At 33.6% G+C, this 25,000-nt stretch overlaps 1 protein-coding gene across 1 annotated transcript in view; it reads left to right on the top strand.

The window, feature by feature from the left end:
* The window catches only part of LOC136846926 (titin homolog), a 231,395-nt gene that overhangs the window by 149,090 nt on the left and 57,305 nt on the right, over positions 1 to 25,000 (top strand). Inside the window, exons 27-29 of the mRNA XM_067118179.1 lie at positions 7,427 to 7,468; positions 21,905 to 22,035; positions 24,014 to 24,114. Coding sequence (XP_066974280.1) covers positions 7,427 to 7,468; positions 21,905 to 22,035; positions 24,014 to 24,114 — 274 coding nt within the window. The remainder of the gene's footprint in view (positions 1 to 7,426; positions 7,469 to 21,904; positions 22,036 to 24,013; positions 24,115 to 25,000) is intronic.

Genomic DNA, 25,000 nt, shown 5'->3' with positions numbered 1-25,000 from the left:
CTGAAAGAGAGAGTAGAAAGTATTGAAGTATATGTGGTAAGTGTATTTATGCGTGAAGTATTTCCGTGTATGCGTGTGTAAGTGCATGAAAAGTGTGTGTGTGTGTGTGTGTATATATATAAATATTGTATATGTATATATATACACATATATGTAGCCTATACACATATTTAAATATTATATATATATGTGTGTGTGAGAGAGAGAGAGAGAGAGAGAGAGAGAGAGAGAGAGAGAGAGAGAGAGAGAGAGAGAGAGAGAGTAGAGTGCGTATGTTTAATTTTCGAACTATCCCCTACTTAACCCATCTTCCTTTCTACCTTAATTTAATTATCCAGGTATTCCTCAGCCCCCAAGAGAGAGAGAGAGAGAGAGAGAGAGAGAGAGAGAGAGAATGTCATTGACCACTTACAACCTTGCTTTTATCTGCTTTTCCGCGCAAGCACGTCAGCTGCCTGCTTGTGAAGAACGCCCCTGTACAGTCATATATATAGTCGTTGGAAGAAGCCAACCACCCCCTCCCCCTACGCCTGAAAAGGACGATGATGTTTACAGTAATGATAATATCGGTTGTATCTTTCCTTTCCCCCTCTCAAACGCTGCCGCCTAAAAAAAAAAAAAAAAAAAAAAAAAAAACACGAAAGAAAGTCGAGAGTGAGTGCCGTCACCGAGATCTTCATGGATATGCTACGGTCTGTCCAGCTGAAAAGGGTATAATATGCTGTCATGCAGCTTATCATATTCATAGATTGTATTATTCTTTTAAAAATCTTATTAGTTTCTCATCTCAGATTTTATATATATTTCTTTTAAAGGTCTAGTTCACCTTCTCATTTTTATCGTTAATAATTAAACCACTCCAACAGGTAGTTACTGTTACGATTGTTTCTGGACTAAAAACTCTTTTTATACTCTTTTAATCTTCGTCTACTAAGTAGCAGAGAGAGGTTTTGAGGATTCCTCCGAAAGCACTTTCACTACACAGGAGTTTTTTATTTATTTATTTTTTTTTCGTCTCCACGATCACGGGACACTCGAGCGAAGAGAGGTTTGGGTGTCTGTTGTCATGGTACTCGGAACCTCCTAGTGTTTTCCAAATTGAAGAGAGAGAGAGAGAGAGAGAGAGAGAGAGAGAGAGTTCTAAATTGAAGTCAGAGCTCTTTTGCCGGGGAGTTCATATTCGCTATCTAAAACGTCTTAGTTAATTAAAGAAGCCTCAACTTTGATAACTTATTTTCGATTGTCGTTTTTAGAATTCCATTTTAGTTTTATTGGTGATGCCGGCTGTTATTTGCATCACGTGTTATGAGCTGAATTACTAACTTTCGTGCGATGAGAGAGAGAGAGAGAGAGAGAGAGAGAGAGAGAGAGAGAGAGAGAGAGAGAGAGAGAGAGAGAGAATGCGTATGACCTTTTTAAAGTTAGTTTTATCAGCAGCCCTTACGAATACAAGGTTACGTGTATATGTGTTTGTGTGTGTGTGAGAGAGAGAGAGAGAGAGTGAAAGGTAGAGAGAGAGAGAGAGAGGGAGAATGCGTATGGCCTTTGTAATTATCACCAAACCTGACAAAATTTAATGCAAAGCAACGTATTTGAGAGAGAGAATAATTCTAGCCATTGTAGCAGGTAGCACTACCCCTGACGAATGCAAAGCAGCGTATCTGAGAGAGAGAGAGAGAGATTGCTTATAGTCTCTGTAATAGTTAGCACTAGCCCTAACGAATGCAAAGCAGCGTGTCTGAGAGAGAGAGAGAGAGAACGCTTATATCCCCTGTAACAGTTAGCACCAGCCCTGACGAATGCAAGGCCCCAAAACTTGCTCCGAAATCTACCTTATGTGGTCAAAATTCCCATCTTGTCTTTGGAGGTACCATGGCAGCGCTCCCACCTCGGCTCGAGCCAAGTGAAAATTAACGGGACAGTTGCTGCCGTTTCCCGGACTAAAAAGCGCCGTAGGAAGACTGATCAGAGCCAGCCCAACGTAAATAGATACTTTTACGATACTCAGCAACAACAACAACAACGGCACAACAGAACACACGAGAAAGTCTAGACAGTGTCACTGATAAATATTACATATGTATGTGTTGTATATATAAACTTATATATATATTTATATATGACTGGGAAATGTTTTCTGTTAAAACAGAATTCCATCAGATATAAGGGAGCCCATAGACACGCCAAAATGTGAGAAATAAAGGCTATATTTCAGAGACCAAACTGCCTCTCTCCTAAGGCAAATATTTGCCTGAGGAGAAAGACAGTTTGGTCTCTGAAACATAGCCCTTATTTTCCACATGGCTCCCTTTATATTTGATATATACAGTATATATGTATATATATATATATATATATATATATATATATATATATATATATATATATATATATATATATATATATATATATATATATATATATATATATATATATATTTATTGTATATATGTAATATATATATATACACATATATAATAACACGCTATAAAACACATAGTATAGATATGCACAAGCACACGATTATTTTTTTCGCTCGATATCCAACCTTAATTTTTTTTTTTAAATTCTTTGAGGTTCTTGGCAGAAATTCGCGTAATGACAGTTTTTTTTATTATTATGTTGAACTTAATCGTTTGATGCTCCTTGATAAATATAATTAAATCATGACAGAGGATTATTAATATCACGGTTATTATTTGTTTAAATAATTTAAATAAATGCCATGAAATATATAATTTGTCACTACATTGTATCATAATTCCTCTCATTGATTGGCAGTATTATTATTAATTATTATTATTATTATTATTATTATTATTATTATTATTATTTTATTTTATTATTTTTAAGCGAAAATCCAAATCTCTATTACTTGATTATTTATTGAATAAAATTTGTTTTCAGTACATGATTAACTTAAAATTTTTCCTTTGAGCAAAACTGCGAAGCTTAGGCTTACCTAAAACAATAGAATTACGATATACTTTATATACTGTGTATATATATATATATATATATATATATATATATATATATATATATATATATATATACTAAATGTATATTTATATATACATATACATTTATATATATATAGATATATATATGTATAATATATATATATATATGTATATATATATATATATATATATATACAATATATATATATACAATATATATATATATATATATATATATATATATATATATATATATATATATATATATATATATATATATATATATATATATAATAACCTCCATAAGGTCTGCATTCCATAAACATTCAGTTCACATGACAAATACAGTTCATCCCAAATTAAAACAATTAATGTAGAACTTTTAAAGTTGCAAGTTACACCACCACTTATCTAACGTGTTAATCTGTTTAAAAGTGGAAATTACGCACTTCAAAAATAGCGTTTCTTGTTTAATAACGAAAACTGCGCACTTCCTAAATAATTTTTATCTTTCTTGATTAAATAGGAAAAGTATGCACGTGTGAGTAGTTTGTACTTCATTAAATAGTGAAACTAAGCACTTAATAAAAAGCTTCATTCATAAATAAATGATTGTAGCGTAGGTTCTGTTTGTTTTAAAATGAGGTAGATTTTGTTCCTAATTTTAAATAATGATCAGCTGATGATCGAACTTCGTCTTAAACTGTTTACTTCATTTAAATTTTTACGAAATTGCCAACGTACGATGCTTTTAGATTAGCAGGAGGTAGATTTTATTCTTATTATGAGACACTATCAGTCGACCATCAAAAACTTTATTTTATATACCTGATATCTTGTGGAATATTTATTAATTCGAAATTACCATATTAGACACCAATGCTCTTCAGGAAAAAGCAGACGAAATTAGCGTTATTGAAAATGTGTTTTTTACAACCGTTATTCTTTGCTACGTAGTTTTAAAAATAGTTTTAAGGTAATTTCACTTTGTTTTTTATTTTGGTCTAATAGTCTGTCTAAAACCGAGGCATCTTTGGGACTGTTTGGGTTTTAGAGCAATTTTTTTTTGTACAGTTTAGTATTGACAAATACTCTTACAAGTGAAAAATATTTTTTGCTGTATATTTGCTAGTAATCAGATCAGCTGTTCTGCAGCCCATGTAGGAATATATATATATATATATATATATATATATATATATATATATATATATATATATATATATATATATATATATATATATATATATATTTATATATATATATATATGTATACTGTGTATATGTACATATATATATATATATATATATATATATATATATATATATATATATATGTATACTGTATATGTACATATATATATATATATATATATATATATATATATATATATATATATATATATATATATATATATATATATATATATATATATATATATATATATATACACATAATGCTACAGATATCAGTCATTTTTGTAGTTAGATTACCAGAAATCTTTTTGATTTATATTAATCTTAGCAAATAAAAGACTAAATTTATTCTGTTGCTATTGTTGCTTTTATTATTTTTTTTTTACAAAGAAGAATCCAATTGTATGACATCGGGGTTAGTTATTTCAGAACTGGAATAAATTGTAACCAGTAAATTTCATCAATTGTGATCTTTATAAAAATGTCTTCATATTAATTTTAATGTTAATATTATCGAGTTCAGTTATTGAACACGCTGTTTTTAAATACTCTTTCATAAATTATGAATATTTAAAATATTTTGATACATCAGTAATAACATAATTTATTTAATTGCCTTTGAATGTTATATATATATATATATATATATATATATATATATATATATATATATATATATATATATATATATATATGGATTTTGACAGATCAGCTGATTTGATTTTTTATAATTTGAAAGACATTATTGCTTACATGTCCTTGACATGATACGAAAACCGGATTCCAACGAATCTTAAGAACATATTCATGACAGATATCCGCTTCAGTTTTTGCGCAATAATATTTTTTTAAGCTCTTAAGCTCCTACGCTTCACATCATTTTAGAAACAGTAAATATTTTTCCTTCCATTTTCATGACTGATTGTACTTCTTCAGTTCTAAATTGATATCTCATGGCATTTATTATTATTTATTATTTTCATTTAATTTTTTTTTTTTTTTTGCTGTTCACCATATCCAGTGTTCCGTGATTCACACATTGTATTGCTTTTTCTTATTTATCCTGCGTTCTACATCATCGCTTTTTTTACTGTCCATTATTTATTTTGGATTTGCGGTTTGAATATATTCTATATATAAAATTCTGCATTTCGTTTCTGTATACTGAACTGGAATCTACCCCAACCCCCTTCCAAATCCATGCCATTCCAATTGTCTTCAAACCCCTTCTTCAGTTCCTTCTGTGTATAACAACTTCGCCCTCTCTCTCTCTCTCTCTCTCTCTCTCTCTCTCTCTCTCTCTCTCTCTCTCTCTCTCTCTCTCTCTATTCACGTTAATACCCAGGGTACCCGTAGCCTCTAAGCTGTGTATTAGTTTTGTAAGCTCTCTCTCTCTCTCTTCATGTTAATACCTAGGGTTCCCGTAGCCTCTGAGCTATGTATTAGTTTTGTTATCTCTCTCTCTCCCTCTCTCTCTCTCTCTCTCTCTCTCTCTCTCTCTCTCTCTCTCTCTGTCTCTTCATGTTAGGGTTCCGCTAGCCTCAAAGCTATGTATTAGTTTTGTACTTCTCTCTCTCTCTCTCTCTCTCTCTCTCTCTCTCTCTCTCTCTCTCTCTCTCTCTCTCTCTCTTCCCCCATCCCTCGCACCTTTTTTTATAATCTTTCTGTCCCCTAAATCGAGGAGCATCACCGTATTTCCTGCGCCTCCTGATATTTATAACTCTATCTGCTACTTTCTCCGCACCTTTTCATGGCTTTATTTTCTTGGCATTTTCTCTCCCCCATTCTCTCGTATTCATTACTCTCTCTCTCTCTCTCTCTCTCTCTCTCTCTCTCTCTCTCTCTCTCTCTCTCTCTCTCTATAGACCTTTTTATTGCTTTTTTTTCGTGGTATTTTCTCCCCCCTTTCTCTCGTATTCATTATTCTCTCTCTCTCTCTCTCTCTCTCTCTCTCTCTCTCTCTCTCTCTCTCTAGACCTTTTTATTGCTTTTTTTTCGTGGCATTTTCTCTCCCTTTCTCCGTAGTCATTATTCTCTCTCTCTCTCTCTCTCTCTCTCTCTCTCTCTCTCTCTCTCTCTCTCTCTCTCTCTCTCTCTGGATTTAGATTACTTCTGTGCCTTTTCTGTTATCTTTCTATGCCTTCTTTTTTTTCTGTAGATTCTTTTTTATTCCTTTCTTTATTCCCACCGTTCCTTCCAGACTTTCCATCCACCTTTACGTGACACGAGACGCCAAAAACTGACTTTCCAGGAATATTCCAGTGACTTCTTATCCACTGGACATCAAATTCCCAGGACTTTCGTTTTGAAATGTAGTATTCCAAGAGCTATTTTTTAAATTTTTTGTTCTTTTGTGTATTCCAAGGACTTGTTGGTTTTGAGATGAATTCCAGGGACTTTATATTCCTAGACTGAGTATTCCAAGGATCCATTTTCTTTTCCAAGATTGAGTTTTCTTTGGGTCTCTATTAGCTTTCTTTTTTTTTTTATTATTTTGAAATCCTAGATAGAGCCATAGTAGTCCGAAGACGTCTTATTCCAAGATGAAGTATTCCAAGATTACGTATTCCAAGCAATTCCCAATCGAAAGTCTATATCATCATCGTATGATCATTCCTATTATTCTATTTTAGTTCCCACCCTTTTACAGGTGCACGCCATTGACCCAAAGATAATGTGTGTTTGTAGATACACACTTAAGGGTATACTTCCTTATTTCAGAAACTTATTTTATTTTGGGGCATTCTGTCTGGTAATTTATTTGTTGCTATTTTATCTATATGATTTATTCTTACACCTGGTGTTTTATTACTGTTTTAATTGTATTTTTTCTGTCAAACTCCTTTTTTGGTTATTGTGTTACCGACTTAATTCTCTTTTTGTTCCGTGTCAGAATTTCTTCATTTGGTTAATGTATTAACATTTTAATCCTCTTTTGTTTTTTGTTTTTTTTCATTGTCACTCCTTCCTCCTTTACCACCTCCTTGTGACGACCTTGGCACTAACTGCATGCTGGCACCGCACCGTCTGAATTGTTTGCAAATGGCGACTTCGTTTGGACCACGCGCTCTCTAATTGACTGAACGGCGACACGTGCATGCATACGTGTTTGCTTTACGTGCATGTCTGTCTGTCTGTCTGCCTGCCTGCGTGCGCACGCAAACGTCCGTACATATGGCACTTAACGGATAATGGTGGTTCGATGGTGTTTTTTTTTTTTATGTAATGGTGATGGTGCATGTTGTCCATTTTCCACTGGACCACAGGACCCCTTCCCTCTCTACTCTCTGCTAGACCAGCACGATGACGTAAGTACTTTTAAGTTTAAGTCTTTTTTTTTTTAAGGTAGTTTAGTATTTTTTTTTTAATATTCACCTCTGATGAGTGTGTGTTTTTTTTTTTTGCAGGACGGTATTTATTATTTTAATAACGTTAGCATTTATTATTTTAATAACGTTACCACTGATGAGGAACACCGTTCAAGTGTTCGAAAGTCTCTTTTTATTTTAAATAGTAATATATTTTTTACTGTATAATTGTGGATTTTTAGTACAGATTGTTTTTCACGAAATTGTGTATCTCTTAGCATTATTATTATTATTATTATTATTATTATTATTATTATTATTATTATTATTATTATTATTATTATTATTATTATTATTAAGAAGATGAACCCTATTCGTATGGAACAATCCCACCAAAGGAGGTAAGGGGAAATACAGAAAGAAAAAAAAAAAAAATATATTAATAAATTAATACATAGATAAAAATGTATTAAATTTGTCGAATATGTATTCTGGTACGTTACTTTTCAAGGGCCCGCATCTATGAATAAATTAAGCAGTTTGTTGAAATATAAGTGAGAACAGTTTCAACCTAGAGTAGCATTAGGGCAAATGACAGAGCAAAAGGTTCTCGATTGATATCAAGAAAATACACCATCCTATGTAATCTATAATTGATATATCTGTACAAGGTAGTTGCATCTTCCTTTTTTTTTTTTTTGGCAGTGTCAAATATGCATTTTTAAAATTTTTTTGTAAGTTTTCTACATCTACGGTAATTTTATAAGAAGCTTCCGGTTTCAGGTAAGTATTAAATGTGTGTCTCTAACTTTACATCCTGGATGGTGAGAGAGAGAAATTTCACCATACATCCTGGATGGTGAGAAAGAGAGATATCTCACTATACATCCTGGATGGTGAGAGAGAGATATCTCACCATACATCCTGGATGGTGAGAGAGAGATCTCACTATACATCCTGGATGGTGAGAGAGAAATCTCACCATACATCCTGGATGGTTAGAGAGAGACAAACTTGATATTTTGCTGAAACAAGAATTCAATTATAAGATCACCATCGGTGCAGATAACTAACAAAAATTTTAAATGGGTATTCGACAATTTGCCAAAAAAGGGACGGTTATAATGGACCCATAGCCCAGTTTACCATTTTCGAAAAGGTGTGCATTTATGAACACAAATCCATCAGTTTGTCAAAAACAGGAACGAGATGATAATATATTATAGGCTACTATAGTTGGGATTTTAAAGTCCCTTGAGTTTTTACTCACTATAAATATCATGTCACTATCCTCATTATTTTTTAGATGCCCTGTATCTGTCCTCATTCGGACCAGCAAGTGGACCACTTTAATTTGCATAATTTTATAATTTTGCATGATTTTATAGTTTATAATTTTATTGAATAACTAGTAGAAGACTGCTACTGGTTCTTACACTGTTGAAATATTCATGTTGAAGATTGATATTTTTTTTTAAATTGGTCATATCGGTAAAGAAAATTACATCTGGAAATTTTAATTTAAAATTTAAATCTCTCTCTCTCTCTCTCTCTCTCTCTCTCTCTCTCTCTCTCTCTCTCTCTCTCTCTCTCTCTCTCTCTCTCTCTCTCTCTCTCTCTCTGTTCGAATCAGTAATCTTACTCTTGAGTAAGTTTAAGATCAATGCAAAATAAAGCATGGGAATATAATGACAGCGTATACTCGCAATTCGTGTTAAACTGTCTAAAACAACCTGGTATTTCATCCCGAAAATGCAAAATAATATGTAATAGCAGCAATCTTCTTCATGTCGAAAATCTTAGGAAACTAGTTCACGAAATCCGTATTAACACATTTTTTCATAATGATATCTTGAAGTCACTAAATTAGAATTGAGGAGGAATATATTTTAAGCAAATATTTTCTGATGAATATGGCCACTGGAATGAAAATTAAAATTACAGTTTAAAACATAAGTCAGTTGTGCAGTACTACTTCTGGGCGACATTGAGTGAAATTCATAAGATTATTGATTGATTTTGATCATTATTGCTGTGGCACTGCGTTGCTTGAACCTTCCGGAAATATCTCCCTATTTTTGGAATTGTTCTCAAAAGTGAAATTGTAGAGAAAAGTATAATTACAGAAATTCAAGAGAAAAGTAGAATTACAGAAATCCAATGGTCATTTTTGTCTAATAGTACTAAAGTTACCAGAAAGCGTTCTGGAAGTTGTATATTTTTCTTGATAAAATTATTTACTCTCGCTCATATCGGGTAATTGTACCAACACACATTTGCTTGTTTTATAAGTATACTTGTAAATGAGAGAGAGAGAGTTTGCTTGTAATATATGACAGTATCAATTTTATAAGTATACTTGTAAAGGAGAGAGAGAGAGAGAGAGAGAGAGAGAGAGAGAGAGAGAGAGAGAGAGAGAGAAATAATAAGCGACCTCTTTCTAATACCCGTAATGGGCACAAAATTAGGCTCTCACCGCCATCATACATCGAACGCGCAGTTGCCAAGTATGCATTTAAATTATCCATCATAAACTTTCAGAACAAACTCTTGTTACGTCCAAAGCCATTTTTAACTCCCTTTTCATGGGCTCACCAGACTCCCCGCCATCGGCTTTGCAATCAAGCCACTTTTGTATTTTTAGAGATGGCTTTTTCGCGAAGACTGCTTCCACGAAAGGAGGTTGTAGCGGAGTGGGGGGGGGGGGCGGAGAGGAAGGGGTAGGTTGAGAGATATATAGGGGATGGAATTGACGGAGGTCTGAAATCGTTTCAACTATTCTTAGAATATGTATCACGTCACTTATTCTTCAGATCGCCAGTGATTGCTCTGCCCTGAGAGAGAGAGAGAGAGAATTTTAAAATGAAAATGTTATTTTTGGCTGACTTTTTCTTATTCTAGTTATGTAAGAGTAAAAATATATTTCGTTCACCCCTGGTGAGAGAGAGAGAGAGAGAGAATTTTAAACTGAATGTTATTTTTAGCTGACTTTTTTTTATGAAAGAGGGTAAAAAAATATATTTCTTGAATGAATTCACCCTTGGTGAAATAATTAATTATTTATACAATGATTGTACAGTATAACGGAGAGAGAGAGAAAGAAATAGATTTTCTGTTTCATGAAAGTTCTATAAATATTGCAATGAAAAAGAGAGAGAGAGAGAGCGAGAGAGGGGGGAGAGAGAGAGAGAGATGGAATTTATGTTTAACGAAAGTTCCTGAGAGATTACATAGAGAGAGAGAGAGATGTCAAACCCCAGGCGCATAATTACGTTAAAGCAACCCATTCAGAATCACGCGTCATTGTGAAACCAAACTTGACGGATTCAGAACTCAAAAGAGGAATGGAGCGGCCGTTGGCTTTTGGCGTCGCTTCGCTTGTTAATCGTGCCCTTTTGTGCCTCCGGCTAATTGGGTCAGTGAGTCAGGTGCTGTGTCGACTTTGGCACTATCATGGTGTCTTTATGCTGCCCAGGGCCCTCTTCCGTCTATCAACTTTACGCGCCCACGCGCACGCCCACACGGCACTCCAGACTTCAGAAAGGTTTGACGTTTATCTGATTTGTGATGTTTATGAAAAACAGAGAGATTTGTCTAAAGTTTTTATTATTTCTTGGAAAGAGAAATTGTATATCTGGAATATTTACCTCTATTTCATTTCCTATTTGTCTTGGTAGAGAGAGAGAGAGAGAGAGAGAGAGAGAGAGAGAGAGAGAGAGAGAGAGAGAGAGGCGGAATCGGGGTAGTGGGATATTGTTCCTAATTTGATTTTTTATTTTCTATCTTCCCCACTCCTTCATTCCCAATTATCTCATCACCTTGCTTCTTCTGCGTCTTGTAATACCTCCTCCTCCTTCCCTCTTCCTCCTCCTCCCTCCTTTCTTCCTCCTCCTCCTCCTCCTCATCCTCCTACCTCCTCCCCTCCCTGCAATAATACTCCTCCCTTTCCTCCCCCCCTCCTTTAATACCTCCTCCCCTTCCTCCCCCTCTTCTCCCCTCCTCCTCCTCCTCCCTTCCCCCCTCCTCCCTCCTCCTTCCTCCTGCAATACCTCCGCCTTCTTCCTCTTCCTCCTCCTCCTCCTCCTCCTCCTCCCACAGCTCTCGCATAACGCGCATACTACTATTAGCCCTGATTTGACCGTCGTTTAACATTGGCCGTGACGTTGCGGCGCCGTAAATTAGCCGCTTTGCCTTGGGAAAGGTGTAACATTATGTCCTAAGCTTGGAGTAGAGAGCGGGTTCTGTGCCCCCTGCGTGGCGTGACGGGAACGCCCTGAATAGCCCTTCCAGGGGTGTCAAAACAGGACAGAAATGGAGGCTTATGTCACACGAAGACAAAAAAACGATTTACTCTGTAGTTTTTTTATTCTGCAGATCGATTCGTTTTGCAAAGTCGACTCGTTTCTTGCAGTTGCTTGTATATTTGTTATTTTTTTTTTAAATCGATTTGTTTTGGGAAATAAACTCGTTTATTTCTCTTGCTTGTACTGTGTGTTTACAGTATGTCGTTGCATTCTTTGTCTAAGTCAGAAAAACCTACACACAGGAACCTGAATTTCATTTTTGCTTTATCATTTCCTTCACTGGTTAATCAGCTCAGTGGTCTGGTAAAACTAAGGTATACTTATGATAACAACCAATTTATTTCTCATGCTTATTCGGTATGTTTGGACTATGTCTTCTCATTCTTTGTCTCTGCCAAAACACACACACACACACAGCAACAGCAAATCTCATTTTGCCTCGTCATTTCCTTCACTGGTTGTGACAACAATGGCTTAAAATCTTTGACCTTCGTGAGGCGTTACTTTGCAGTCCATATTATTTTGCTTTGCAGTTGTTCTTGATTTTTTCCGTCCTATCTTTCAACGTTTCCAGTCAACGCTGTTTCTCTACTTGTCCCTTGACGAGTATAAGAAATTCTCTCTGTACCCCCAAATTTTTTTTTTTTTTTTTTTTTTTTTTGTTTCTCCGAAGCCTTGGGTATTTTGTTGCAAAATATTTTGGCACGTATTGTACTTCGGTGTGGGTTGATAGTACGAAGCAAATGTTAACTAATTCAAGCCAATGCGTTCCTTGAATTCAACGTTAGCATCACCATTTTAGTTCCAGTGTACAACAGCAAATTGATATCTGGAATCTTAAGTTTCGTTACAGTGCAGAAAGAGATGGTAGAAAGAGAGAGAGAGAGAGAGAGAGAGAGAGAAGAGAAAGAATAAAAGTATTCAAGAAAGATGGATAACAGAAAAAGGGGAACGTTCAAAATGCAGGATGGACGGTAACGATAGGCAACACCAACTGTTGATTTACACCCAATCGAACGTGGCGAGGCGTGACCCGTGCAAATCCATCCCACCCCTCCTCCCCGTCCCCCTCCACCACCCAACCCCACTAAACAAAAGCCCCCACCCCACCCCAACCCCAAACCCTTCAGGACCATGAAAAACGATAGAAAAACATTGTTACCAGATTTGTGATGTGTGTCAGCCTCATTTAAAGGTTGATGCATATAATTAGAGCTTCTTGACCTTCGTCACACGTAGGGCAGCGTGACCTCTCTTTTTTTTTTTATCCGGCTTTTTATGAATTCCTCCTTTGTATCATTTGCTTCCGTAATTTCGGGGGAGGACCTGCCAATTTCGAGCCGGTCACGTGATGTATCGCTGGTGTGTGTTTTTGTGTGATACAAGCGGCTGGCCGGGGTTCTCTCTCATTCTCTCTCTCTCTCTCTTTTCTTATCTTTTTGTCAGTAGCATCTTCGGTATGGGTTAATAGAGATATCAGTGCTTAATGTTCGTATGAACGATAAGGTCCATAAGAGAGAGAGAGAGAGAGAGAGAGAGAGAGAGAGAGAGAGTTATAAAATTCCATTTTCATTTTTTAATCGTACATTCCTTCCGTTAAAGAAAAGCCTACAATCTTTCTCTTCCTCTTCGTATTTTCTCTTGCATTTATTAACTGATTTATTTTTTTTTATTTTGCAATTATTTTTTTATGTATCTATTTATTTATTTATTTAAAATCGTCACAGTAAGTTTGCATGGATGGATATATATATATATATATATATATATATATATATATATATATATATATATATATATATATATATATATATTATATATACATATAATATATATTATATATTATATGTATGTATATAAAAATATATATATATATATGTATAAAATGCATGCATGTATGTGTACGTATATTGGAGCATCTCGCATTTCCAGGAAATCGCTTGAGCAACACTCCCTCTTTCTCTCTCCCCCCCCTCTCTCTCTCCTGTAATCACGAACCGTGTGACAGTGCGACCAAGTCCATGGTAACCCTTACTTCCACGTTATTTCACAATTTACGGCGATCTGTGTAATTGGCGGAGCAATTAAGCCAATTTCTTAATGGGCGAGCGGACATCAACGTCCGTTTTCTGTTGATTCCCGTTTTCTACGTCACCGCTTTCCTTGTTCCATTCAGATCTTTTACGGGTTTCTCTATTTATTCTCCACTTTCCTCTGATCCATTTAGATCTGAGGATTTCTCCTCTATTTATTCGCTCATGTGGCTTCAGCGACTTGTTTACGGACGAGGAAGTATGTTTAAAAAGCCTCGAGATGGAAGAGAAAACATTAAGGCAAAAATCGCTCTTCGAACTGAGCGATTATTATTTCCATATTTAGAATTGGCTTTTCTCCTCGGCGTTCCCTCGCTTGTATTGACTACCTGTCTCGATGTAGCCCAGTCTGTAGGACACCTCTCTCTCTCTCTCTCTCTCTCTCTCTCTCTCTCTCTCTCTCTCTCTCTCTCTCTCTCTCGTAATATTTACATCTATATCTTGGAGTTTCTTACCGAAGATTTCCTCAGTTTTCTCAAATTGTCTTTTTGTTTCGTTTTCTTAAAAGATATTTTGCCTTCGATAAGAAATCTGCCAACACTGGAAGTCGGCATTGATTTCGATGAATAAATTAATACCACCGGAAGTCGATATTGATTATTTTTTCATTTCCGTTCATTAGTAACATTCATTTTTATATTCTGAAACTGAAAGAATATGAATACTTAATTTAATTTCCGTTTAATTTTCAATTCGTTTTTTTAAGTCTTCGTATTCAGTCCATTTCCTAGGTTTATTTTCTTTACTTATTTTCATTATCTCTACCTCCCTCCCCCCTTACCCCTCCTCGTCACTTGTGATCTTGGCCCCCTTTCTTTTCCCTTTTTGTTTTTTTTTCGGATCAAGCTGGCTTTATGCCAGGTGCCAATGGAATAAAGGGGGCTGGTGTGGACCCATACAACCATACCAAACAACCTAGATGATTCGGATTAAGCTGGCCTTATGCCAGGTGCTAAGGGAATAAAGGGGGCTGGTGTGGACCCATACAACCATAGCAACCAACCTAGATGATTCGGATTAAGCTGGCCTTACGCCAGGTGATATGGGAATAAAGGGGCCTGGTGTGGACCCATACAACCATACCAACCAACCTAGATGATTCGGATTAAGCTGGCCTTATGCCAGGTGATATGGGAATAAAGGGGCCTGATGTGAACCCATACAACCATACCAACCAACCTAGATGATTCCTTTCGCTTCTCCCTGTTCCTGAGTAACCACCCTCACCTAATACCCCCAACCCCCCCTTGCCCCTGGGGGGGAAAAAATAAACAACTAATCCTTCCCACATCTTCTCTCATCTTCCGGAGGGAACTGTGAGCAAACACGCATACTTAACCTTGACCCACATGTCATGTTTTTTTTTTTTATATTGTAGCGATTACATCGCTTTGGCTTTTCGTTTATTTTTCGCATAGTTTATCAGATTTGAGAGATTTTTTGGTTTATCAGATATGAGAGATTTTTTGGTTTATCAGATTTGAGAGATTTTTTTAGTTTACCAGATTTGAGAGATTTTTTGTGTTTATATCAGATTTGAGAGATTTTTTTTTGTTTATCATATTTGAGAGTTTTTTTTTGTCTATCAGATTTGAGAGATTTTTTGTTTATCAGATTTGAGGGATTTTTTTTTATTCAAATTTGAGATTTTTTTTTCTTAGGCGATGAATTTCCTTTTGAAGTTTCTTCCCCAGTTTTAAAATGATTTTATGCCGTTGTTCATATCGAAGAATTTGTTTGCTATTAATTTAATTTATTTTTTTTTTGTTTCAGTATCTTAGAGTTGTTACATTACAAAATTTTGCCTGTAATTACTCTCTCTCTCTCTCTCTCTCTCTCTCTCTCTCTCTCTCTCTCTCTCTCTCTCTCTCTCTCTCTCACAGTTTTGCTGTCTCTCTCTCTCTCTCTCTCTCTCTCTCTCTCTCTCTCTATATATATATATATATATATATTATATATATATATATATATATATATATATATATATATATCACAGTTTTGCTGTGAATTATCCCTTTCTCTCTCTCTCTCTCTCTCTCTCTCTCTCTCTCTCTCTCTCTATATATATATATATATATATATATATATATATATATATATATATATATATATATCACAGTTTTGCTGTGAATTACCTTCTCTCTCTCTCTCTCTCTCTCTCTCTCTCTCTCTCTCTCTCTCTCTCTCTCTCTCTCTCTCTCTCTCTCTCTCCACCCTTTTGTTCAGCACAGCGACAAATTCGACATTACAGCGCATAATATTTCGCAACAAAGGCTTACAGCCAGCTCCCCCTCCCCACCCCCGTTCTTCCTCCCCTTTTTTCTGCTCACCTTTGAAATTAGGATCTGTAATTGCGCCCCTTCATTAATTACCCTCATTAGGAACTCGGGGAGAGATAGAGGATAATTAGGGTGAAAGCCGCCCCCCCCCTTGGGATCGGTGTCGTTTAGGAAAGTCGTTTTTGTAACTTTTTTTTTTTTTATTTCTCTGGAGATGCGAAAGGAGGTTATTTTATAGACTGTAATTATGACACATTTAACCTACGCCTGAAACGCACGCACGCACGCGCGTGCAGACGTGTGCATAATCTTACATTTGCACGCAGGCATCTATAAAACTCACACACACATATATGTATGTATATATTCATATATATATATATATATATATATATATATATATATATATATATATATATATATATATATATATATGTATATACATATACATATATATATATATATATATATAATATATAATATATATATATATATATATATATATATATATATATATACATATATATATATATATATATATATATATATATATATATATATATATATATATATATTATATATATAATATATATGTATATTAGAGTTTCTCAGAAATAACACTGTTGACAACACACACACACACACACAGAGTACATCCAGAGATTCCTCAATTACACAGACAGTAGAGAAAAATAATATTTATTTGCATATATCTTACTGAATTACATTTATACAGCTGTGAATGTTATAGGGAGGGCTATGAAAGTTTTCCTAAAAAAAATCGAGGACCGGATTAAAATAGTGAGTGGTAATAATGAGGATTTTATAATCAATAATGAGGACGATGCAAAAATTAAACAAACTGATTCGTTCGGTTCACATTTGCACACCTAACACGAAAATGGAAATAAAAAAATATTACGAAATAAGCACTAAGTACAGATGCATTACAAAATAAAAGAGTACAGAATTTACAGAATTTAAAAATCCCTGTCGTCTTGCAGGGAAAAAATTCTGATTGGTGCAAGCAAAAGAAATAAATAACTAAAAAGAAAAACTATAATAATGTCTAGACTGGGATGGCCGAAGGCAAATAAATCTGACGATTATAGATGGTTGCATGCTTCTCCTTGAGAATGGGTTAAGGCTTCATTTCCACCAATGGGAACAAAGCATGAGGGAAGAGGGCGCTTGTGATTGGTTGAATCTGTACATCTTGTCTACAGAGGATACGACTCGAATTATTATAATGATTTTGGCTTCAGTGTTGTTGCACTGCTAATGTGATTGTGTGTGTGTGTTTGTTTGTTCTCTGCTTATGTTTTCATTTTTTATTTTATTTGGGACTTCTGAATTGGGAACTTTAAAAAAAATGTCTGCCAGATAAAGTATTTTCACTGACTGAATTTGTTTTGAAAAATATTACTTTCTTTTACTGTTTGCTTCTAATTAATATGAATATGCCTTGCCACTAAGATAAGAGCACCTTCTTGATAACTAGGTGTACTTGTAACTGATCTGATATGGTACCACTATCAGGTACTTGCAGTATCGAATTGCGTTGTACGTTTGCCTATATAATGAAATGTGTATACTTTTATAATTCTAGATGTATACTTACATATACATTGATTTTATGATAGTTGATAGGTATTATATATAATGTCATTCGCCTCTGCATATCATGGAAAAATCAATAACTTATAGATTTTCCTCCGTTTTCAAAATATTGTTCCATACTGTACATTGGTCAAATGGACTTCAGAGCCAATATTAAGAAAGATTCTGTGACAAATATTAAAAAGATTCCTATAATAAATGTTTTCGGGTAAAATCTTCAAGGTTTAGCGTCGAAGCAACCTGATATGTTCTCCTGACTGGAAGCAAATTATTTCCCAGCTATCTGGTTTGAATTACAGCCTGCGTAAATCAAGTCCAGCTGTAGTTACCCACATTCCAGCGGAAATAAAACCGGATAATGTATACATAACTTGTAGTTAGCTCCGGAATGAACGTAACTGACACGCGTTCTCTTTTCGCGAAAAATTGTATTTGATGCGCAGTTTATTTACACGCGCAGAAATGACAAAAGCAGCGTTCAAACGACCTCGTAAGAAGATAAGAAAAAAAAATTTCATAAATTAAAAAATGAAAATATATATGGTAGCATTCAGACGACCTCATAAGACAAAAAAAAAATTTTATTAATGAATTTATATTTGGCAGTATTCAGACGACCTAATAAAAAATGAAATTATATATGGCAGCATTCAGACGACCTCAGAAGACAAAAAATGCAAAAAATTAAATTAAATATGGCAGCATTCAAACGACCTCATGAGAAGACAAAAAAAAAAAAAATGAAATTATATACGGTAGCATTCAGACGACCTCAGAAGTAGAAAAAAAAAATAAATAAATAAATGAAATTATATATGGCAGCATTCAGTCGAACTCAAAAGACAAAAAATAAATAAATAAATAAAAAAAAGAAATTATATATGGCAGCATTCAGACGAACTCAAAAGACAAAAAACTAAACAAAATAAAAAATGAAATTATATATGGCAGCATTCAGACGAACTCAGACAAAAAAAAATTAATGAAAAAATGAAATTATATATGGCAGCATTCAGACGAACTCAGACAAAAAAATTAATAAAAAAATGAAATTATATATGGCAGCATTCAGACGCCCTTAAAAGACAAAAAAAAGTAAATAAAAAAAAATGAAATTACATATGGCAGCATTCAGACGCCCTCAAAAAAAAATTAAATAAAAAATAAAATTATATATGGTAGCATTCAGACGACCTCATAAGAAGATAAAAAAAAAATTTAAAAATAAAATTATATATGGCAGCATTCAGACGACCTCAAAAGAAAAAAAAAAAAAAAATGAAATCATATATGGCAGGATTCAAACGACCTCATAAGAAGAAATAAAAAAAAAAAAATGAAATTATACATGGCAGCATTCAGACGACCTCATAACAAGACAAAAAATAAATAAAAATGAAAAACTCTTATCTCGTCCCATTTTCTGACTCCGAACCTATTGCGTTGTTATGAAGGGAAGGCGTAAGCGGTGTTGTTGTTCTTTTCACGTGTCAGTCATCCTGACATACTCTTATTCCTTCCTCCTCCTCCTGTGCACGTATCCCTCCTCGTCTCCTGTCCCATCCTGAATCCTAAGACTTGTCTGAAGGGAGTCCCAAGTTATTTTGTCTTTTCTATTTTATCTGGTCATTTTTTTTTTTTTACTGTTTAAAGTTATGCTCATTTTTGTGTTTTTCTTTTTTGCAGCGTTATAGTGGATTTCTATTTTTTCTTATATACAGAATGTTTGTATGTGTATATATATACATGGACATGTATATCATGTATATATACATGTATATATATACTTTATATATGTATATATATGTATGTATATATATATATATATATATATATATATATATATATATATATATATATATATATATATATATATATATATATTAATTTCTCATCGCTTTCACAGACCGCATGAGTTTTTTCATACTATTTTCAGTTAATTAATCATTTGTTTATGATTATATTCTTTATACGCGTTCTTTGCATTTCGTACATCTATGAATTTCATTTAATCATTTGCGTTAATTTACAGTATTTCTTTTCAAATGTTTTATTCACATTCGCAATATGATTACAGAATATCGTAACGATACGATTTTTATTCAGTTATTGTGATGATTCGTTTATGTTTGTACAGTTTAATAAGTGTATTGTTATTTGCATATCAAATAATCTCCCTATTTGGAGTCAGACAATAATTGCGATATTTTTTTGTCCATCTTTTATGAGGAGAAAGGAATATTAACCCTCAAGTGTTTCTGTCCAACAAAAATTAAAGAACAACGATCTTCAATGGGCAATTATTTGGAGCAAGTAGGTATGCCCCGTCTCTTGTGCTGTATTACATTTCATATTTTGCCTTCCCTCACTTTTACTCAAGCGTTCCCCTCGTCACTGAACAGGGCAACTGTCTCAGTCCTGTCTTAATCGTTTAAAAGGGACACTTTCCAAACAGGAAATGAGATATTATTATTATTATTATTATTATTATTATTATTATTATTATTATTATTATTATTATTATTCAAAAGATGAAACCTTTTCATATGGAACAAGCCCACCAAAGGGGCCACTGACTTGGAATTCAAGCTTCCAAAGAATATGGTGTTCATTAGGAAGAAGTAAGGGGGGTAATAGTTAGTACAGAATTATTATTATTATTATTATTATTATTATTATTATTATTATTATTATTAATATTATTATTATTATTATTTATTATTAAGAAGATGAAACCTTTTCATATGGAACAAGCCCACCACAGGGGCCATTTACTTGAAATTCAAGCTTCCAAAGAATATTATGGTGTTCATTAGGAAGAATAAGAGGAAGTAAATTACTTTACGTCATTGAAGAAGACGCGACACCTGCACAGCCAGCTAGACAGTCTGAACAGGTGTTCCGGAGTGACCCAGATGTGGATGAAACACGTGTGTGTGTGTGTGTGTGTGTTTATAAATGTTTTCGTACGTATTAGTCAGTGACCAAGAAATGCCAGAACAGGTGTTCATTCGTCATGACATGTTTTAGGCTATTTGTGTCATGGTCAGGACTGTACCTTGGAATGGTGGTCTCGTTTACAGGTGTTCTTATAAGAATCTACAAAAAGAAAAAAAAAAAAAAAAAAACCAAGAGGTGGTCCTTTAACAAAGTTACAAAAAATAGAGAATTTGATCGACAAGATTTTTTTATGATATGGATGCTCATGTATGAAGAATTTGGGTCCAGTTTTTTTGTAGAAAACAAAAGACGAAACAGATGTTTGTGAATGTTGCAGCATACCTTGAAAAGGCCTACAATTATTTATTAGGCTTATTAAATTTGAAAATTTGGTCTTATTTTGTAGGTGGAAATATTAAAAAGCTGCAACTGAAAACAAATTTAAAAAGACTTGTGTAAATTTTCTAAATTTTACAAGTATGGAACAGTCTAGCACTTCTTATCAGTAATAAAAGGCGTGAAAAACTCTTAGTACACCTTTGAGTAAAAAAAAAAAAATGTAAATGATGTGCTTACATCATTTACACCGTTTTTTTACAGGTGTACTAAGAGTTTTTCATGCTTGTTTTTTATTTATAAGTGCTAGACTGTCCCATACAAGTAAAATTCAGAAGATTAACACAAGTTTTTTTAAAATCTGCTTGTAGTTGCAGCTTTTTAATGTGCTTACACAGATGTACTGGTAATATTTGAGTCACCTGAGTATGAGTCACAGGTAAGTCAGGTCATTGGGTTAGTCAGGTCACTGTGAAGGAGGTCTCAAGTCCTGATGCTGGACAGGTAAAAGGATTGTTTTTCATTTTTTAAGGTGAACTGTTTTCTGTCATGCACGTTTATACGTAGGAGTAATTTCTTAGCAATTATGTGTCCATGACGCACATACGAAGTTTTTGAGTAGTTTTTCGTACAATTTAATGTCTTCATATATATCAAAACCAAGACTGTTTTTTCGCTGCGAACATTAATGCTGTAATAACATTAATGACATTAAAACTGTTGCTGTTACTGTGACTGCTATTATTATTATTATTATTATTATTATTATTATTATTATTATTATTATTATTATTATTATTATTATTATTATTATTCTAAGCTACACAAGCACTCCGCCTCCTTACCTTCCGTTTCACTTCCAAGCAGGTGGCGCAGGTGTCCAGCGACTGCAAGAAATGTGGCAAACAGGTGTTCCAGATGGAGAAGATCGTGGCCGAAAAGGCGTCCTGGCACAAGAACTGCTTCCGGTGCGCCGAATGCAACTGCGTCCTCAGGTAAATTGGGAAGGCGTCCAAGACTGTGATTTACCTGGAAATAGAATTGTTTGTGTCAGGTTAGATTTGGATGGAACTTCTGTTCTGCCTGGAAAGAGAATTGTGGCCCCAGGTAAATTTGGAAGGAATCAGAGACTGTACTGTATCTGGAAATAGAATTGTGGCCTCAGGTAAATTTGGTAGGAATGTAAGTCTTCTCTGTACCTGGAAATAGAATTGTGGCCTCAGGTAAATTTGGAAGGAATCAGTGACTGCACTGTATCTGGAAATAGAATCGTGGCCTCTGGTAAATTTGGCAGGGATCGGAGACTGTACTGTAACTGGAAATAGAATTGTGGCCTCGGGTAAATTTGGTAGGAATCTAAGTCTTCTCTGTACCTGGAAATAGAATTGTGGCCTCAGGTAAATTTGGAAGGAATCAGTGACTGTTCTGTACTTGGAAATAGAATTACGTCCTCAGATAAATTTGGTAGGAGTCTATCTTTGCTGTACCTGGAAATAGCATTGTGGCCTCAGGTAAATTTGGAAGGAATCTAAGTCTTCTCAGTACCTGGAAACAGAATTATGTCCTTAGGTAAATTTGGAAGGAATGAAAGACTTTGAGATACCTAGAAATAGAATCGTGGCTTTAGGTAAATTTGGAAGGAATCTAAGTCCTCTCTTTTCCTGGAAACAAAATTGTCCTTAGGTAAATTTGGAAGGAATCAAAGACTTTGAGATACCTGGAAATAGAATTGTAGCTTTAGGTAAATTTGGAAGGAATCCAAGTCTTTGCTGTGCCTGAAAACTGAATTGTGGCCTCAGGTAAATTACAAAGAGTCTCTGTTCTGCCTGGACATAGAACTGGCATATATATATATATATATATATATATATTATATATATATATATATATATATATATATATATATATATATATATATATATATATATATATATATATATATATATATATATATATATATATATATATATGAAGCATAGCAGCTGGTGCCGAAAGAACGGTGAAAAGAACCCTCAATATTACAAGATTGACTGTAAACGATACCCCTATGCAGATGAGGGTTATGTCAAATGGCAGAGGTATGGAGGAATGTGAAGAATATTGGTCATTTAAAATCATCGTGACAATAACAGCCCACGTGATTCTGCTATATGAACGGCAGCCTACGCTATTTTGTTTTTCTATTTTAATCAGATATAGAATATCTATTGTGAGACGTGCTGGCTTGACGGGCTTTACCCTCGTAAAGGGAAATTGGTAGCAGGCAGGAATACTTGAATCGAGACTCACAAATTTCAATTTTACAGAATTCGTCACTATTTTTTTTTTTTAACAAGGACGCTTTGAACATAACTATGATGCATAAATGACAAAAAATTAGTCAGTTTACAGTAAAATAAATATGGTTATTCTCGAATTACTGTGATGGTAATTTTCACCACGAAATTGGGAAATTGGGAAAATGGGCCTGTGTACAGTTGATTGGAAAGGTAACAAAAATAATTTTAGGGGGTAACACAAAGCAGAAAGAAATAATCTAACATCAATAAAAAAAATTCTTGTTGATTATTTTGGGTATAATTGGGTCCACGACCAAAAGTCGATAAGATCCGGATTATGTAAACATTTCACTTAGTATAGGTTTATATTAGACTTATCTCTTTATTTCTACACAATTAATTGTATATATAATAAACAAAACAATACATCTTTATGCTTATATTCAAATCCCTTCTCATTATTGCTGCATAATTCATTGTATATTATAAAAATCCTATGACATCATTATGCTTATACTCAAATCCCTTCTCATTATTGCTGCATAATTCATTGTATATTATAAAAAAATAACCTATTACATCATTATGCTTACATTCAAATCCCTCCTCAGTATTGCTCCATAATTTATTGTCTGTTATAAAAAAACCAATAATCTATTACATCTGTATGCTCACATTCAAATCCCTTTTCCAGCCTTGAAACCTACCAGAGTCACGAAGGCGTCCTGTACTGCAAAGTCCACTTCAAGGCTTTGTTCCAGCCCAAAGCTGTATTGGAAGACCCTGGAGAAAAATGTAAGTAGACCTTCGGTTCTTCTTTTCAATTTCTGATTATGACTAGAAATGTGATGCGAAAGTATCACAGATAAGCTTAGCATTCACGAAAGAGTTGGAAGAGTTGAAATCAACACGTTATTAAATGTTTTGATGCCAGAGTGGACAAGTCACTCACAGAGTGTGTCAAATTCAAAATGGCATTGTTTTACTAATCTTAGCCCGAAAATTCACTCTTGATTCTGTAATTCCCTGGGTTAAGTGAAATCGATACTGGGGATATTTCTGGCTTAAAAATATGCATATATTTTACATATACGTGTATATATATATATATATATATATATATATATATATATATATATATATATATATATATATATTTTTATGTATAATATATGTGTGTGTGTTGTTGTATAAGGGATTCTGATACAGACCTATATATATATTATATATATATATATATATATATATATATATATATATATATATATATATATATATATATATTATATACTATATATACAGTACACATAAATATATATATATATAATATATATATATATATATATATATATATATATATATATATATATATATATAAAGAGGAATATATATATATATAGGAGAGGATATTTTATATATAATATATATAATATCATATATAATATATATAATATATATATATATATATATATATATATATATATTTATATAGCATTCAAAGTATGAAATATATATATATATATACTATATATATATATATATATATATATATATATATATATATCATATACATATATATATGTGTATATATATAGATATATATAAAGAGGAAAGGAGAGGATTATTTTGCATGGAAATCATCCTTGAACCAGCATTCAAAGTATGAATGTATAATGACTAT

The sequence above is a fragment of the Macrobrachium rosenbergii genome, chromosome 16 (assembly GCF_040412425.1).
Source record: "Macrobrachium rosenbergii isolate ZJJX-2024 chromosome 16, ASM4041242v1, whole genome shotgun sequence".
Lineage (NCBI taxonomy): Eukaryota > Metazoa > Arthropoda > Malacostraca > Decapoda > Palaemonidae > Macrobrachium > Macrobrachium rosenbergii.
The sequence above is the reverse complement of the archived record's forward strand: the minus strand, read 5'-3'. Positions and strand labels throughout refer to the sequence as shown.